At 39.1% G+C, this 18,266-nt stretch overlaps 4 protein-coding genes across 5 annotated transcripts in view; all 4 read right to left on the bottom strand.

Annotated features, from left to right (window-relative positions):
* The window catches only part of klhl24a (kelch-like family member 24a), a 23,229-nt gene extending 12,391 nt beyond the window's left edge, over positions 1-10,838 (bottom strand). The window contains exons 1-4 of the mRNA XM_016564277.1: positions 10,631-10,838; positions 7,544-8,424; positions 6,561-6,676; positions 5,023-5,207 (exon numbers count right to left, since the gene is read on the bottom strand). Coding sequence (XP_016419763.1) covers positions 5,023-5,207; positions 6,561-6,676; positions 7,544-8,344 — 1,102 coding nt within the window. The 5' untranslated portion in view covers positions 8,345-8,424; positions 10,631-10,838. The remainder of the gene's footprint in view (positions 1-5,022; positions 5,208-6,560; positions 6,677-7,543; positions 8,425-10,630) is intronic.
* A 1,541-nt stretch (positions 10,839-12,379) lies between these two features.
* LOC107749134 (probable G-protein coupled receptor 148) lies at positions 12,380-13,492 on the bottom strand. The gene has a single exon (XM_016564230.1). The coding sequence runs from the start codon at positions 13,490-13,492 to the stop codon at positions 12,380-12,382; it is 1,113 nt and encodes a 370-aa protein (XP_016419716.1).
* A 1,493-nt stretch (positions 13,493-14,985) lies between these two features.
* LOC107749204 (probable G-protein coupled receptor 148) lies at positions 14,986-15,939 on the bottom strand. The gene has a single exon (XM_016564302.1). The coding sequence runs from the start codon at positions 15,937-15,939 to the stop codon at positions 14,986-14,988; it is 954 nt and encodes a 317-aa protein (XP_016419788.1).
* Positions 15,940-17,495: 1,556 nt separating this feature from the next.
* Positions 17,496-18,266, bottom strand: part of LOC107749141 (transcription termination factor 4, mitochondrial-like) — a 4,707-nt gene continuing 3,936 nt past the window's right edge. For both annotated transcript variants that reach the window (XM_016564238.1, XM_016564239.1), the window contains exon 4: positions 17,496-17,932. In XM_016564238.1, the coding sequence (XP_016419724.1) occupies positions 17,540-17,932 (393 nt within the window). In that variant the 3' untranslated portion in view covers positions 17,496-17,539. The remainder of the gene's footprint in view (positions 17,933-18,266) is intronic.

The raw sequence follows: 18,266 nt of genomic DNA, 5'->3' as shown, positions 1-18,266 counted from the left end.
CACACACACACATATATATATATATATATATATATATATATATATATATACACACACACACACACATATAATATAATATACATATAATACGTATATAAAAAAATACTATAATATTCCATACATAATACTAAAAGCACACTGGTGTGTGTGTGTGTCTGTGTTATTGAACACATTTACACAAGTGTAACATTTTACAAAACTCTTTGCATATAATCCCTATATGTACAATGAAGACAAAAAGTATTTTGAGACGTTCTGGGTGTCAAACATGAGTTGATCATTTTCTGACCTAATACGATGATCTATTACTCTGCCATGACATATTAAGTGAAACTGACTTAATAGCACATCAACTAAAAATGACCTTGAGACCTAACATCGCAGAAATTGGCTCAGAAAAGTGAAGTCAGTTCTGAGCATCATTTAGTTTATCAATGACATTCATACATTTTTAACTGTGTCCAGATACTTTTTCTGGCCACAGTATAGTTTGTTTGTCAACCACTAGCAGCTTGTTTGTGGTCAAATGTTTCAACTTTGCAAACCCACAAACAGGTTATTAATTCTCAGTTTCAGACAACACCATGTCTGTAATTACACAAACCACAGTGCTTCACCTGTGTTCCTGTTAAACAGAAAAGCTCCCTCTGATCTGAACGTCCTTTCTTGTTGTCATCTGTGTTTATCTAAACCCGCTGAAGGCTGTTCTATTCTTTGTCACTTCACATCTCGGCCAAATAGCTGGTTATCATCCAAACAGCAGGTCTGAAACAAGCTCTGACAGTCCTTCTCTCCCACACACACGCTCAACACCTGGGAGCAGGCCGTTCCACTTTAATTCTGTTTACAGACTTAGATAATGAAGGTCTGAGAAGTGCTCAAATAGCATAGATGCCCTTCTTCCCTCTCAGTGCCGTCAAAGTCCATTCAAGGTAGGTCAGTGCACTAGATGGCCATCTTGGTAACGCCTTTATTCAGCTATTTTTGGTGCAGGAAACACTGGTATTATAAATTTAGCCTCTTTAGCTCATATTAGGGAATGCACATGAGTGCTGAAGTAAACAAACTCAAAATAACCAGCTTTTTTTTACTGAAAGGCTGGGGAAAATGAAAAAGGGAAGCTGAAAATGGAAAAAGAGGAGGTAGAAAAGAATAGAAGAACATTTTTGAGGAAGTACAACAAGAAACACAACAAGAACTACAGTGCTCATAAACTCCATTAGCGGATTAGCTGAGCAATTGTCTGGTAAACAAAGACAGATTCAAAATCTCTAATTAAAGAGGATGTGCTTGCTTTGTCGTCTAATGCTGAGTAAACATAATAAAGACTGGCTCCAGTCCTTTTAGTTAGCTCTTCTGTCAATATCCCTTGACAAAGACCATCAAGCCTTTGTGACATTCATTCAGACTGAAGACCAGACAAACCAGCATTTAAGATGTCTGTCTCCAGCTGACACTTTACATGTTGTCACTAAGCAGGCACTTTCAGTACCGGATGCAAAACCTGCAGGTGAATAGTAAAGCTAGTTATTAACAGAAACATTGCTCGACACATGCTGAAGGGATGCAGCTTCGAATCTATTTTGGATAGTCCTGAATATTTTAGAGGCATAATTATATTATAGCCCAAAATATATTTTTTCTCAAACTTCATAACATTTCTAAAAAAAACATTGCAAATACCAGTGATACATTGTGGCCTAGGGCAATATAGTCAATAAGGAAGCCTCATATAAAATGAATTAAAAGCAGTTTTATTCCTTTCCTTTTCCTTTTCTCTTTAATCTGACATTTTTAGTTCATTGTTTTTTTTTTTTACCAGACCTTGATGACATACATTAAAAATCCTGAAAAATTAGTGTAATTTGAGTTATTTAGCTTGTAAATAACAAGTTATTTTGCATTATGCAATGGCATGAATAAGCCCCAGATGTGATTTATGTTTAGCGACAGCCCTGTTCATCAGCCTCCTAAAATGGGCAACTGTGAACAGGAAACGTCAAATCAAAAAACAGAGGTCCTCTTGGTCAGGTTTGGATGGAATGATTTATGATTTTTCTAACAGTGAAAAGGCAAATGGAGACGCTCTTAGAAACACTGCACGTGTCTTTTTGCTGCTGACTCAGATCCACTGCCTCAGGGAGGAACTGCCAACCAATTATGTCTTCCGTCATATTTCAACACTGAAATTAACTAACGTAACTTGTTCTTATCACAGCAAAGCAAATGACGAAATGATGATCAATATAAAAGCGCACGTCTAAACGAATGTAGGCAGTGATGTTGCAATGAACAGCATTAAAATTCAGACATTACTCTTTTTCAGTTCATCATGTCATTGCAAACATATATAACTTTCTATCTTCTGTGTAACACAAATGAAGATGCTGCGAAAAATATATCAGTGGTTTTTGTCCATACAATGAAAGTCAATGGAGTAGAAGAAAGAAAGTCATACAGGTATGATCAACTTGAATTTTTGGGCTCTGCTGAAAAAATGCAGACACAGGGTTCCTAGGAAAGATTATTTGGCATGTAATGCAATAAGTTAATAATATGTGAGCTGTCCAAAATAGGTACTTTGGTGTATTTTAAGTTACTTTACTTGTACATGCTTTGATTTAATTTGTATGATCAGAAATCAGCAAATTCTGCATGACTCTATTAAATAAAACATGTGGATGGGTGCATAAAATTTTGGAAGACCAAACAAAGTAGTTTCGCTTTCACAACGAAACACAGGTTCACACACGGTGGGCTAGAGTGAGCGGAGGCCGGCTTGAGTGAGTGGCGGCAGGTGGGCTCGCGGCAACCACATGTGATGACCCTGAGCTGGACTCCGCTTCGTCCACGGTGGAAGCTGATCCGGCGATCCACAGTGCGAAGTTGATGTATTTCCTCAGCGACCAGCACGGATCAGCTCCAGGCATGACGAAGCGGATATAGTCTTCTTTTGGAAGGCCAAACAAAGTAGTTTCGCTTTCACAACGAAACACACAGCGCCTTCACGACATGGCGGCGGCGGCAACAACAATACTACAGCGAGAATAAAAGTTACGCCTTCTTTCTTTGCGTGAACATTTGGGCGGCGTTATGCAAATCTTCCCAGATCGTGACGTAGACATGTGGAGGCGTGTTAGAACGAGCTGTTTTAGGTAGGCGTGGTTGACTCTTAGCTTTTATAAAGAATATCTCTTTGGATTTGAGACTTTAGTCTTTGCAACTTTACAGATTTTTTTAAGCACCAAAAACTTTTTAAAATCCCAAAGAAAAGGAAAAATTGAAATCGCATCATATGACCCCTTTAAATTTATGAAGTACGTATGGAATCACTGATCTGGCAAGCTGTGCACTTACACTCTACAGCGGAGATTTTTGTTATTCTTGAAAGAAATCCAAGAGTAATGTTTATCAAAGACAGCTGAACCACCATGACTGTAGTAGGATATGACTTTTGACAGAAAAGAGGGACAGATTTAGAAAGAGGCCTCTGAACTTGATGCTGGAGGCTGGTTAACTGCATGTTCACGCGAGAACAGCAGTAAGAAGTGTGTGTTTATGAGAGTCTGAGAGACAGAGAGAAGGGCAAACCTGACACGTGAGAACATGAGTGCGAAAACACAGCTCTATTCATGGAAATCAGACACACAAAACACACTCCATACTACTTCATGTTTTTAAAGCGCTGAACAATGGCTCTAGAAGGAGAAGAATAAGAATGACACAATTCAGAATTCCTCATTATGGCATCCAGCTTGTTTAAACAAAAACACACGCGAGCTGAAAGAATTTAGGTCAAGTTTAAATGCATAAAACGTCAGATACAGAAACTCCTCAAATGCATGACCTGTATATATAGCCAGTGACCCTGGATGACGTGATGCAATAACTTTACCAACATCTGCAGCCAAAAACTGCAGATCATTCCTGGAACTATTCTGAAACTCTAGGCGCAAATACTCCCCCCAAGATGCCGCTCGCCTGTGCCAGTTAGAGTTTAAAATGTCCCAAGCACTCAGCCAATTGAACGCTTGAATTTGCCAGTGAGAACAGCCCTTGACACACTGGCTGGTCACAGAGGCAGCTGTTGTTTCCGATTTTCCTCAAATCATAAACAGCTGTTCCAGAAATTTCCTCACAAAAAAGGCATTTGCTAAAAGCCCTTAACCCGCCACAGAAAACCCTGGACTAATTTGTCCAACCCATCCAAACAACAACAGAGTTTGTTAAATGAAGCTCAACTGAACAATGAGTTTAAAAGTAGATGCTTACATTTTCTAAAGAAAATTTGAGTGGTGCTTGCTAGAGATGGTTGCTTACTGGCACAATTTTTAAGAACCCATTCCCAAGTATCTATGATATTCTGATCCCCATACATGGTTTGGGTCCAGTCTTCAAAACTGATTTATTTTAACAGTTTTCAACCTGGGAGGTGGTATAAAGTCGGATTACCTTTCCTCGCACTTCACTTTGTCTTGTCAGTAGGACACTTCAAATGTTTTAAGGTAAACTTAAACAAAACAGTTAAAATTGCAAAAATTGCAGTTCAAATTGCACATATGAAATTTTTATTAGATGTCATTTATGTTCCAGGCAGACATCAAAACTCCTTCCTAATGTGTAAATCTGGGTGAATCTACTTTTATAGGAAGTTCCACATGCCTGTGCCAACAACACAGCTCAAAAGAGAGTGTGTGTGTGTGTGTGTTCAGGTTCCACACAACTAGTCACTTTCTGATCAGTCACTGTGATCAAGTACATGACACACCAGCACCGAAAGTACAGCGCATTTCACCATGTCCTAACCACACTTTATCAGTTTCCAGCCTCAAGTCATTTTTCTGTCTGCAGTTAAAAGAAAAATACAGTATTATGTAACAAAATCACAACCAATTAGAAAATAAAGGGTGTTTCATATACAGCTACGATGAGGGCTTTGGACCAATGAAGTTTCACTGTGGGTGGGGCTACTCAAAAACAGAAAACAAAATAATTTGTCACATAGAAATAAGCGGGTCTAACCTGACACAATGATATCATTGCGGAGGGCGCACACTGCATACTCAGACTTAGTGTACTCGGGGTGTTTAGCAAGAGATGTCCACTCTCCCGTCACAGGGTCGTAACATTCTGTGTACGGCAGATTGAAACCCCCCATTCGCTCACAGCCTCCCACCACCACAATGACCTCAGAGAAACCAGTAGACCTGCAGACAGGGAAAAAATAACAATATCAGATAAGCATGGGCTTTGAAGTGGTGACATCATCAGAAAGTGGTTAAGCTTCATTCTTGCTAAGGTACAATAAGCTTCCGCTATGATCCATTGGAGAATGAATCCTCTTTCTAGACACTGTCACAAGTAAAAGACCCACATAACATATGAGTTTTTTTAGTTCTACAGTAGACATAAAATGTGCAAGTATTTAAACCTACAACACCATGTGATAAAGTTCTCATTGCAGAGCTTGTTTATATGTGTGCAGCACAGAGAAATCTCAGGTTCTGTAGAGTGAAGGAGTGTGCATTTCTAGTTTGTGTTTGGGCTGTATGTGTGCATTTTTAATCACTAAATCATTTTGAAATATGATTTTCAATAAAGACACAGAGGTTATGGCTGTCTCTCTGCCAGCAGAGTGGAATGTCTGAAAGCAAGCTCATACATTTTCAACCCCAAATTCAAAATACTGACTCCAAACACAGATAACACCTCCAGAACACAGATACTGCTTCTAAATACAGATATAGACCCCATATTAGGGTACTGACTCTAAATGCAGAAACTCCATATCAAGATACTGCCTCTAAGTACTGATTAAACCTCCCTAAATCTGACTCCTATAAAGATACTACCCTAAAAATACTTCCTCCAAAAACAGTTTCCCTAAATAAATACTGCCTCCAGAACAAGACATGCTGCCACTAAACAAATACATGTTTTCTAATTCTGAGCCTTTTTTTAAATGGATACTTTCTATAAACAGAAGTACTTAATGATACCAGACGAGTGAGTGTGTAGAAATTGACTATATTTGTTCTGAAGAAAACGTGAGTGGTGCCTGCCCATGCAAAAGTCACTGCCACAATGCCAGGATGTTGTTATGTGGTTGCTAAAGTGTTTTGAGTGGTTGTTAGTGTTGTAGGTGATATTCTGGTCTAGAGATATGGCATCCCTCCTGCAATGCAACTATTTTTTTTTTTAACTTCCCGGTAATCATAAATCTGACAGCTTTAGCTGCACAATTTGAGCTTCCATTCGCATAAAAGCAAAAAAAAAAAAAAATGGAGATGAATTATGCACTTAAGTTACTAAGGTTTAAGCCCAAATTATAAATTTCTTGTTAACAAATTGAGGAGTATTTAAGGACGGCGTAACAATGCCCCATGTCTCATCCTCAAAAGTTCAACACGGTCCATTGAAAACCTGTTTTCAGTTGGTCCAGTTTCACTTTCTCTGTGAATTGCATGTAATTTTAGTCCCTCACAGGAAGAAGAAACTATTTGTTTTTTTAAAAGCAAATCATCTTATCGGCCAATTTCCGGTCAAAAATGTTTGCGTACCTGCGGGGTCTGGTTCGTGGCGACATCATCTCATTGCCAAGTACGTGATAGCGACGTGCTTCGTGCAGCAGTTGGTAACATTCTGGAGCATTCTGGATCAATTTATCGCCTTCCACCTGCAAAATATTATCACATTCTTAATGCTTGACCTTAATCTGGCTTCCTTATATCTGCCTTCCTGTAGAGTCCAGCTATCTTGTTTAAATAATCTCGTTGCATTACGACAATGAGGAAAGAGCTTTGACTTGGCAAACATCAACACACCTGCCGATAGTTTTCAGGTGAACCCCGAGATCTTGATTAACTGGTTCAAAGAGTGTTTGATTATCATTGGAGCGAAATGCTGCACTCCATTTGTACTCGCACGTCGGAAATTACTAAGTTCACTGTAGGAACTTTTCACTGGAACGCCCCCTCAAGTCGGAGTTCCGACTCGGAAACTCGGAGGAACTGCAACAACCCTGACTTCAGAATCCAATATGGCTGCTCAGTGCATCAACAGAAGTGAAACAGTAGTTATATACCGTTTATTAACATTTCTGTTAGTCTCAGTAAACTCAATGGTGCACACATTACCATCCATGATACCTATGCATTATCTTTTTAAAATATTGCTTTTTAGTGTGTTTTTATCAACAGGTATTGAAGTTTGTTTTCCAACTTGGGTACTGGAACGTGGTCAACTCGGATGTGACATCATCATTCTTAGCTCTGGCGTCCAACTTCCGAACTAAATGGAATGCAGCAACACTCTACAACTAGCCAAATCTCAAGGCCTTGCTTTATCTGGTTCTGTAACTTTAGGACCAAGCCATACCCAAGGTAGAAAAAAATACCCCTTTCAAGGAACAAGGGTGATGCTAACATTTGGTTTGGGCTACAAAAATATGTCATCTCTGCAGCACTCTGTAAACATTTCTGGATTCGTTGAACTAATAAAGAGCTTCTCCACCTGTTCAAATTAATTTAAATGTACCACTCACCGTCTGTACAAAATAGTTTGGGTGCAGGAGAGGCAGTCGGACATGTTGTAGTAGATCTTTCAGCATGGGTCTGCGGTACTCCACGCCATGGTAGACCCAACGCATCACAGCCTCAAACACCACCTCTTCCCTGCCAATGGACAGCTCATCGCTGGCCAAGTATTCCTGCAGCTCATCCTTGTGAAGGTCTAGAAACTCCTCATGCTGAGCAACTTCTGGAAAATTCAACAAGGCAAAAGCACGGCAGCGACTGGCCAGCTGTTTGAGAGAGTGGGCGTCTGCGAAACGCTGGATCCCGAGGCAGTTGCAGGGGTCCAGTTGCTCTTCCAGGAATTTTGCACAAGCATCCCGCAGTGTGGTGATCTGGAAGAGGCTGGAGGTCTCGAAGAGGAACTGGACGTTGTTGGTGGTGATGCAGGCACGACCGGTGTAAACATACTGCAGGAACGTGTCCATAGCATCAGCCTGGATGCCGTTGATCTCCACAAGCATCTCACGGCTCTCTCTGTGGTCGTTGCAGAACATGGCACGGAAGTAACTGCTGCAGGCCGACAGCACGGCACGGTGACATGGGAATTCGCGACCCTGGACGCTTATGATCACGTCCGTGAAGAGGCGGCTGTCACGGAACTCGTTGAAGACCTGAAGGACACTCTCAGAGTGAGAGGAACCGGAAGAGAAGTTGTACACGTCGTTCAGGGTCTTAGACTCCATCTCAAAGACTTTACGCTTGATTGCCGGTGATTCTGGCACACCACCAGAGTTCTCATGATTCAGACGGCGACCCAGAATGAGCACCATGATTGTATCTGATGAGAGCCCTTCACCAATAAACAATCACTATCAATGGTTGCAGGAAAAGGATTGGTGACCATCAACACCTGTAGAAGAACAGCATTTACAATAAACAAACACTACATTAGTGGTATTCAGTACATTTCTGGAGGTCCACCTTCTTGAGATTAGCATTACCATCTATGCTGCAACACACCAGTCTGTAATTTTCAGGTAAACCCAAAGACCTGTTTAAGATGTGTTTCAAGAGAACTAAATTGTGAAGGAAATATTGACCTTGTGGCATTTCATAAAGAATGTGGCCAGGCTCACACTTTCAAGGAGGCATTTTGACCCAGACGTGGAGGCTAAAGGTCAAGTTCATGCTCAAGAGCATCTCAATAGTAACAAGTATTTTGCAAATCTAGCATTATTTGCTAATATATCTTTATTAGATTATTGAGCATGGATTTTAAAAAGGAGCTTACTTATATAACAATAGCCAAAAACAATGCTTAAATAGTATTTTGACCATTACATTAAATTTATGTACCCCATCTGAGTGGCCTAGTTGAAAATCAGTTGAAAAGTAAAGTCATTTCAGAGGTAAAAAGTTAATATATTTTAATGAAAAACTGAAAACCATCCATTTTGATTTGTTACCAAAAGCAAATCATTAAATAATATACACATTAATGTACAATTATGATTAATTATATTAAGGAAAATGTGAACTTAAGTGTTATTTTAATTGTATTATGAGTGTTATAGCCTACCAAGGGTCATGACAATCAAAAGCAAAAAAGCAAAAAATACTAACGTTTTAAGTTGAAAATCAAATTATTGCACAATCATCACAGAAAAAAAAGGCACTGAGTTCATAAATATCTGAGAAGGTTACTAGATACACTACTACACTGAAATATGTCAAGACGTGCCTGGTAAAAAAAAAAAAGATAGAAAAAAATCTAAGGAACACTGATTCTTTGTGGCTGAGAGATAAAGTGAGTGAGTGAGCGAGAAAGAGGGAGAGTTTGCGCAGTCTTTTTTTTAAAGTCACTCAGGTTTGTTTTGTTGTGGAAGTAGAAATAAAAGAACATGGATGGTTGCTCAATATTTCCTCCACAGCTGAAACGGTTTTACAGCAAAACATGCCACATGCGGACTGAAATGATGACATCATATAAATGAGATGAATTATGTGTGATTTCTACTCCATAAAAGGCTTTAAACCACAGAGAAATAATCCCTAAGTGTTTAGAGAGACCATCTTTCTAACTAGCCTGCAGAAAAATCCAGTTTAAGATGACAATTGGTTTTTAGCTGGTCTAAAAAGTCATTAGTTGTTAGAGGCTGGGTGAAACCTAGTCCAGACATTATGTTTCAATAACCATCCCAGCTGTTTTGTTGCAGGTTCAAGGTGATCTACTATAGTCTACCAGAGATTTACAGCAGTTGCAGTTTCTGAATAAACATTCAGTCTCAAAACTTAGAGCTGCCAGCAGAAATGATCTCAATACCACATGCAGAAAATTAAAATAAATTTTATGAAAAAGTTATATATATATATATATATGAGGTCATTTGAAACCGGTAAACTTCTGGAAAGTTCAAGATTCCAGTAAGGGAATGCATTAGTAATAAGTAGTAATGCAGAGAAAACACGGACGATTTCATCAGAGATGGCGGAGAGAATATAGTGACTCGCGTCCAGATGGCAGTAAATTATGCTTTTCAGCGTGTATTTGGCATAAAAGCACAAGTGTTTTATAATGAATGCCGGTTGAAGGTGTTTTAGATTATACGCTGGTCAGTGGTTTAGTTATTCTGAATGGATCCGTACAGTAGCATGTACAGTCAGGTTAAGGCAGCAGGTTTAGTGGTCTTTTGGCGTCTCCCTGTGGTCCTGTTTGGTATTGCAGCTTAACTGGTGCTTATTTATATTATATTATATATGTACAGTATATATATATATATATATATACACATTTGGAATTATGAACATTTATATATTTATTTATTGTATTTTTTTTTTTTTGGAGAGTACCGGCACTTCTTTTTTTCACTTCAAGCACTGTATTATATACGCACACACACCATGTATATATGCAAATATGTATATGATATACATTATATATACACATTATATATTACATTATTTAGATATAAGCACATATTTTGATATATACATTTAGACATACGAAAAAGCGCCATAAACAAACATGGTTTGCTTTCTTTGGAGTGCTAATTCTTAATCAATCGTATCGCAATCATTGAAATTGCTCATATAAAAGTTCAGCATTATTTTCTCACCTTATCCAAAGGAGACCAACTGTCTGCCAAACATCAAATTTAATAGTAAGGGTTAAAGATCCTTAAAAGTAAATACAAACAAACAAATCCGGTTATTTCTAAAAATAAAAATAAAAAAAAAGAGAGAGAGAGATCCATAAGCGTGAGCACTTGTGCTGTCACTGTTAAGTTTTCTTTGTTACCGTCCTTCTCATAGTCGCTCTCTGCGTGTTCTGGCACAAAGAATGCACACACAGGCTTTGAACTTCTGTTTATGTCAGCTGTTCAGGAAATATGTTCATGGGAAATGTAGTTCTGTCGCCGTTTCATCAGTCCTTCAAACCAGCTAAAAAGAACGTCATATCCCAGAATTCAATGCGGGAGAATTTCCATGTGGCTGGTCGTTGTTTGCAAACAAAAACCCGATTATGAACGAAGACAGTTTGTGTCATATTGTTGTCACGGCAAACTTTAAAAGCCTTTTCAACGGTCCCAAAGCCAATAGTGTTGCTTGACGTTAAATTATGTTATTTTGTTAATGAAGAACAAAGAATTTAGATTAGAATGTATTGCTAGTTTTACATGTACAACGTGTTATGTACAGTTCAATAAAATGGTGGTGTTGACACTGCTTCCCTTTCCTTATGTAACTGTAGAAAGACGCCTTGATTAAAAAAAACAAAACAGGTAAGTTCTCCGGACAGATTGAGAGACGGAAAAAAACGTGACGCGTAACTAGAAACTTGATCTCCCTTGTGTAATCAGAAGCATACATAATTAAAGTATTATTTGTGAATGATAAAATGTAAATTAATTACAGTATATTTAGTAAAAACTATTTGATTTAGTATAATATTATAATTTACAAAAACTCGCCAGCATAAAACTACTAGACGAAATCATCCTTACTAAAAGGCGCCAATAGCGCCATCTTGTGGTTATTTTAACTAATCCTACCGGTGTTTCGCGCGCATTTTTTTTATATTAATTACACTTATTATAATAATAGCGAATAATAGGTATTTCTGGATCAGGTTTCATGAATCGAATTTGCAGCAGCAGTGACATTTGGAGAGGGAGCACAATGAGGGAGCAATTACTTATCTGGCAAGTTTTATTCTTTTTTTTTTACAGGAATCTTTCAAATAACGCAAATGTGTATAATAATAATTTTAACATACAGGTGCTCGGTTTATCACGAAATTACAATAGTTTACATAGATTCGTTTCAGTCAAAATACAATAGTTGCTACAGTATTGTTTCTAGGATAAAATAAAGGCCTAGTAACCTGGTTTAAGCCACCGATGTAATCAACAAATAAAACAAAACGAGAGATTATCACAGCCTCTTACAACATTTGTAAAGCTTCATAGTTATTTCAGATAGGGTTTACAGTAGTAAATCTTATGTATGTTTATAACGGTGCTTCTGACTGAAGAAGTTGGGAAGGCTGACTTATAGTAGTTTTTTATTGATAGGCTAGAAATAGAGTTTTTAGTACGTTAACCAAAATTCATAGTGAATACCATAAGTAAATATACACAATATCATATTAAACACAATAAATGCCATCATTACCACAACTGCTGAATGTATATTTGTGATTATTCTCACATATTTTTGTGACATCATATTATTACTTACAAAACCCCAGTTGAGCATCATTACAGACAGCTAATTTTATGTTTTAACTGGTAGTTTTAACTGGTTGGTGAAAAGTTCAGCAACACCTTTTTAAAAGTCTTTTTCACAAGTTCAAATAAGCATATTTATATCACAGGTGTGATAGTAGTTGGCCTATTCAGATGAAAGAACTGGAACAGCAAGTTGCACAGTTCTCTATAGCGGAGCCCATACAGGTACGGCGCTAAGGCTTTGGGCAGGATGAGCAAGATGTTACACACCACCAGGGACATCCACAGGCTTGCTTTGGGGTCCATAGTCTCACTGTTGTGGCAAAGCATCAGCTCGATCATCAAAACCAGCAGGGGACAGAAAGCCAGGAACAGGTGGAGATAATGGATGAGAAATGTTCCTCTAGCACGAGACGAGGTCTCGCCCTTCCACACGCCCGAACTACGGGTACAAAAGTAGAGGATGAGGTAACCAGACAACACTAGAATTAGGATGAAAATGATACCTGTGACCGTCAGCAGCATGGAGACATGGAGTGGGCGAAAGTGGCTTACGGTCAAAACCATCAGCAAAGGAAGGGAGCAGAGGTGGAGGGCGCAGGGGGCCGTACTATGGTACCACAAAAACATGCCAACAGCTGCTGCAGGAAGAAAGACAGAGATGACCCAGATGGCGACAATTGCTCCGTAGGTCCGTGACACAGGCCACAGTGCCAGGTAGCGAAAGGGGGCTAACACTGCAAAGCAGGTATCCAGTACCATTGCTGTAATGCTTAGTACCCCAGAGCTGTATAAAACCGCAGAGAGGAAGAGCAGCACGGCACACGGCCACTCCGTCATCAACACACCGGCTAAATTGATGCAGGCACTCAGGATGTTCATGCAAACAAAGAGCAGGTCACTGAAGAGAACATTGGCCAGGAGGAGGTAACGCGTTTGCTGCCGCAGGTCAACTCGGGACAGGATGCGTACTAGAAGAACCGGGGTGATCAGCAGAATGGCCAGGAAGGCCAAAATGGGGCACAGCTGAAGCACCTTCATGTGGCAGGGAGGGATGAATCCATGCCACTCGTGCGCGAACATCTCCGCTGGGCTTTCAGAGGAGTTAGAGAACTTAGAAGAACGTATGTGAAGCTCAGCTCGACCCGACTTGTTGTACCAATTGCCAAATGAACAAAGCAGAGATAAAAAAAGGTCTTCTGCAGCTAGGTAGAAACGCTCTGACTTTCCCTCCATTAGAGTTTCCATCTCTTGGCATGTGTTTGTGCGTCCAATCCAGGGCTGAAGGTAAATGTGTCTCTCCTTCCCCCTTCCTGCAGACTGTGGTAAGTGATTTATGGGACAGATGTGGATTTGTCACAGGCACACTTGTAAATGGTTTCCATGGAGGAGGAGAAATGGGTAAATATCACTTCACAGCTAAATGGATCAGAATGACACTCAAGGATTTTGCACCTAGGCATAAATATTGATATGTCTTCCTAGAATCAGAAGTATTGCTTAACATTTACACTGTTATTTTTGGACTGATTGATTGTTTAACTTAGAGGATTAAGTGCCACACAGGTTAAACATTGAACGATTATAGGAAATTGGAGAAAGACACAATCGTGTAAAAATCCTGAAATGTAAATTTATTTATCTTGCCAAGAGAACAAAACCGCATTATCTCTACACAAGAGTTTGAATCAATATTGTGGGCATGCATAACAACAGTTCATTTGCAAAAACCGATAAACACCACTTTAAAAAAAAGAGCTGATTGTGTGCATTATTCTCCACATATAGCGCGATCTGAATCCTACAAAATCATGAAAACCATAAAAATATATAAATAAAATAGTACTCATAAAATTACTTATAAGTGTATGTGTGTATATATACAGTGTTTATGTGTGTGTAGAAGAGTTCATTTGCAAAAACCGATAAACACCACTTTAAAAAAAAAAGAGCTGATTGTGTGCATTATTCTCCACATATAGCGCGATCTGAATCCTATACACGTTTTGTCAAAAAAGCCGGTTTTGTCCACTTTTTTTTAACTCTTAAACATGAAATGTGGAGTTATCTGCTTTTGCGATAAAACAAACTTTTAATATGTAAAAAACAAACAAACAAACATACTTTCAATTAACTTTAATTTAGTAAATTACCTGTATTTGTTTAAGTTATTATTACTTAATCAAAACAAACCAACTGCAGTTTGATTGATATTACTTGGAATGCGCAATAAAAAAAAACGTGATTTCTGGAAAAAAAATAAAAAAATAAATGGAGTTATCGGTTTTTGCAAATGAACTCTTCATATATAGCTGGGTAAATCTCACAATGAAAGAAAGTAAAGAAAAGAATATAAAAAATATATTTTGCATGAATAAAATTAAGCCCAATTTATGAACTACTGTTATTATTATTATTTGTAATTAAGTCTTAGTGACATTTCTTTGCGAGATTCACCCAGTTGCACTTTATGTAGTTATGTTATGATGAATAACAGCACATATCAGTCTTTAGTTTAAATATGAAAATATAAAAAAGATCAAAACATTCTTAATATACATTCATGTTAAAATGCTTTAATAGAATGTACAAAAATTAATACTAAAATATAAAAAGTTTCTTTTGAGATCTCTTTCTGGCTCAGGTGTCTTTTAAATTCCCTCTTCAGCAAATGAATCCTCCCAACGACAGAGCAACCGGATACAGTTATTTTGCAGGCTTGCTCTGCTTCAAGTCCAGTTCTAGGCTGCACTCCTCTGACTTTGGTGTCGCTTCTTCCAAAACACCTGCTGGACAGTCTCGTAAATCTCATGATAGCGCAGGATGTACAGGTAAGGAGTGCAACAGCGTGGCAACAACATCAACACGCACATGTTCACCAAGTTAATCCACACTCCCACAACATCTACGTTTTCTTCCTTTAAAAGAGCCAGCTCCACGGCAAAGACCAACGCGGGTACAAAATACATCATGAGCAACAGAGTGTGCGCCAGAAGTGTCATGCGCGCCCGGGAGTACCGACTACGCCATATCCCAGAAGTTTTAGTGATGATGTAGAGATGGATATAACAGTACACAATGAGAACAGTGCAGAGGCTGATGGCAATGATGAAGTACAAATGAACGCCAACCTTCATCTTGTGTTCCAACGAGTGCAGCGCAATCAACATCAAACACACTGGACGGCTCTGCTTGTCACTGCCCATCACCACCTCAAACATCACTAGCAAAGAGACGGGACACAATGCGGCCATTACCCACAAGCTCATGATTATCTTCCTGGCCCGAGATGGTGGGAGAATCTCTTTGTAACGTAATGGCCAACGTACTGCCACATATGTGTCGACGACCATCAATGTGATAGTGAGCACAGACGTGCTGTATGTCATTACCATGCTCACCATCATAAACTCGCACAACGAGTGGGGCATGTGCAGGCCCACGGAGTTGCAGGAGACCATCGCAAGATTTATGGCGAGGAAGAACATATCGGCGAAGAGCATGTTAGCAAGAAGTAGGTAGCGGGTCTCTTGACGTAGCGTAGGAAAACACAGTATGCAGAGGGACAGAACGGGGTTGACCAGCAGTGTGACAGAGGTCAGCAGAACCGTAGGGATGAGGAACAGATCCATGTGTCTGCTCTCCGCTTTGTTGTACCAATCCACCGAGATGTTAACAATGAAAGACTGAGTCATATTTGGAGTTTAGCACCACACTACTGAGAGAAAGCTTTAGGCTGAAGAACAACAGCTCCTCTGTTTACTGAGACGGCTTCTCTACCTACAGAAAAGAGAAGAAACATAAGTACAGACGTATACACCATATGATCTGTAAACTTTGGATGAGACTTTAAAAAAATCAAACACATTCATTTTGCACTACACAGTTTTTTGTCCAATTAAATGCTCTATAGAATTAGAATGTCCTTCCTCCTAATATAACTGGCAACTGACATGACAGTGTTTTTTTTTTAAAGGAACTGTCACTTCAATATGTACCGGCTAAAAGTCAACAGAGGAAGAACAATTTCTTGGGGACTTTTCATTTTAGGTGAACTATCCCTTTAAATTGTTATAATGACCTGATCAAATCTTTACAGATTACAATTTCTCCAAAAATAATGACGGATAAATGTTACACAAATAAATGATACCATCATTCCTTTTTAAAAAAAAATTAAAACCATCAAACATTCACAAAGCATTTTCCCTCCCAATACACAATTTGGTAATTTTTTGTAAATAATTTTAACCCCCGAAAACAGAATAAAAGCAAATAGACTACACACTGTCCCTATAGTTATAATGGAAAGTTAATGTTACCAATAATACTACATAAAAAAGGAAAGAAAGAAATATCAATAGTTGTTAAGAAGTATGAAAATATGTGAGTCCGCACATTTTCAAGAAAACATTTTGTCACAAATCCAAGGGTTAATAGTGATGAATATGATATAAAAAATACTTTTGAGGGAAATTGAATGAGCTTAATATACTTCCAAATATACAAATTTCAACCACAAATGCCAGTAGCATGTTTGACAAGCAAGAAAAATCAATGCAAATAATGTGCTTGTTTGTTGTACTGGTGATAAAAACTCTTAATAATAAATACACAAATGGTACGTACTGTAGTTCCAACTGAACAAAACACTATTGTAAATTTCAGCCCCGTTTTATCGACAAACAGTTCAAAGAGGAAGAATGCAATATGAACGCATGGACTAACAATCGATTAATCGTGTTAATATGACTCCTGTTCCACGCATACCTGTTCCACTCATCCACATGTGCAGTAACTCCTGCTTCCATCCAGGCCTCCATTAAAATAATGTCGCCCCAGATCAATACCTCCCAACTCTGTCCTCGTTATCAGAGAGCAGTCGTTCCACTGATGCGCACAGATCCGTAAACGATCGCACGGCACTAACACTCTTTCAGCTCTCCTTGGTTACTCAGCATTTGGTGTAAATTATGCTGACCCTCCCCATGACAGGCCGTTGAGATAAACTAACACTAACACCATTATTACCTCAATGTCCCTCGACACTACTATGCACCTCATATCCGGAGGTAAAAGCTTATAAAGCAATAAATGAGATGGAGGATTAAACAAACAAATAATATAAAAAAATGTTGGCATGACCACCAGCCTGTAAACAGTAGTGCTTTGCATATGTTAGGTCTTTTATGCAAAACATGAGTTGCTACCATCATATATCCCAAAAAAAATCATTATGAAATTTTGCTGAATGAAGTAGTTTTTATTCATTTTGAACATTTAATACAAAATGCCTCATTTCCTGTCCTTCTTGTAACCAGTGTTCCAGTGACACTTTCTCCTGTGCAGTCCATCATCATCATCATCTTTATCCTCCTCATCCTCATCACTGCTGTATTCATCCTCCCTCCCTTTTTCCTCCTGCTCTCTTGCCATCAGCTTGCGAAAAACATGGAACTCCTCTGCAGTTGCCATGGCGACCTGAGTCAGGTAGGTTTCCTCAGAGACGCAGAGGACGTCTTTGAGCGGTGGGTTGAGGATGAGTGTTTGGCCCTTCTTGTCTGGCGTCTGGTAGAGTCCCCTCCGCTCCAGAAAACAGTGACGACAGCGCAGCTCGGACAGAGGCAACCTGAACAGCTTTGCCTTTACCATCTCTGGCTGCCGCACGCCCATACGGAAATACACATACTGCGGGGAGAAAACAAGCTGTGCGTCAGTTTGAAACTACTGTAAAACACTAACTGCCCTTTAAAAGCACAATATGTCATTTTCGCCGCTAGAGGGCGCGTATTCAAAATAAACAAATAGACAAAGGCGTATTTTGATGACGCCGTGACTGAATGTGGAATCATGGGAGTTGTCGTCTTCATCCCCACAGCCGACGCAATCCGACAAGACTCGGGCAGAAATCATGTTCATGGATGAGCTAATGATTTATTAACGTAGTAGAATGAAGCAGGGTGAGGCTGAAAGCCGTCGAAGCGAAACGAGGCCGCTGAACGAGTTGCTAATGAGAGACGAG

The sequence above is a fragment of the Sinocyclocheilus rhinocerous genome, unplaced genomic scaffold (assembly GCF_001515625.1).
Source record: "Sinocyclocheilus rhinocerous isolate Xijiao unplaced genomic scaffold, SAMN03320098_v1.1 scaffold919, whole genome shotgun sequence".
NCBI classification, from domain to species: domain Eukaryota; kingdom Metazoa; phylum Chordata; class Actinopteri; order Cypriniformes; family Cyprinidae; genus Sinocyclocheilus; species Sinocyclocheilus rhinocerous.
This window is presented reverse-complemented; position numbering and strand designations above follow the sequence as displayed.

Bases quoted from the DNA above. Each gene is read 5' to 3' on its own strand.
- LOC107749134 (XM_016564230.1), bottom strand. From the start codon at position 13,492: ATGGAAACTCTAATGGAGGGAAAGTCAGAGCGTTTCTACCTAGCTGCA.
- LOC107749204 (XM_016564302.1), bottom strand. From the start codon at position 15,939: ATGACTCAGTCTTTCATTGTTAACATCTCGGTGGATTGGTACAACAAA.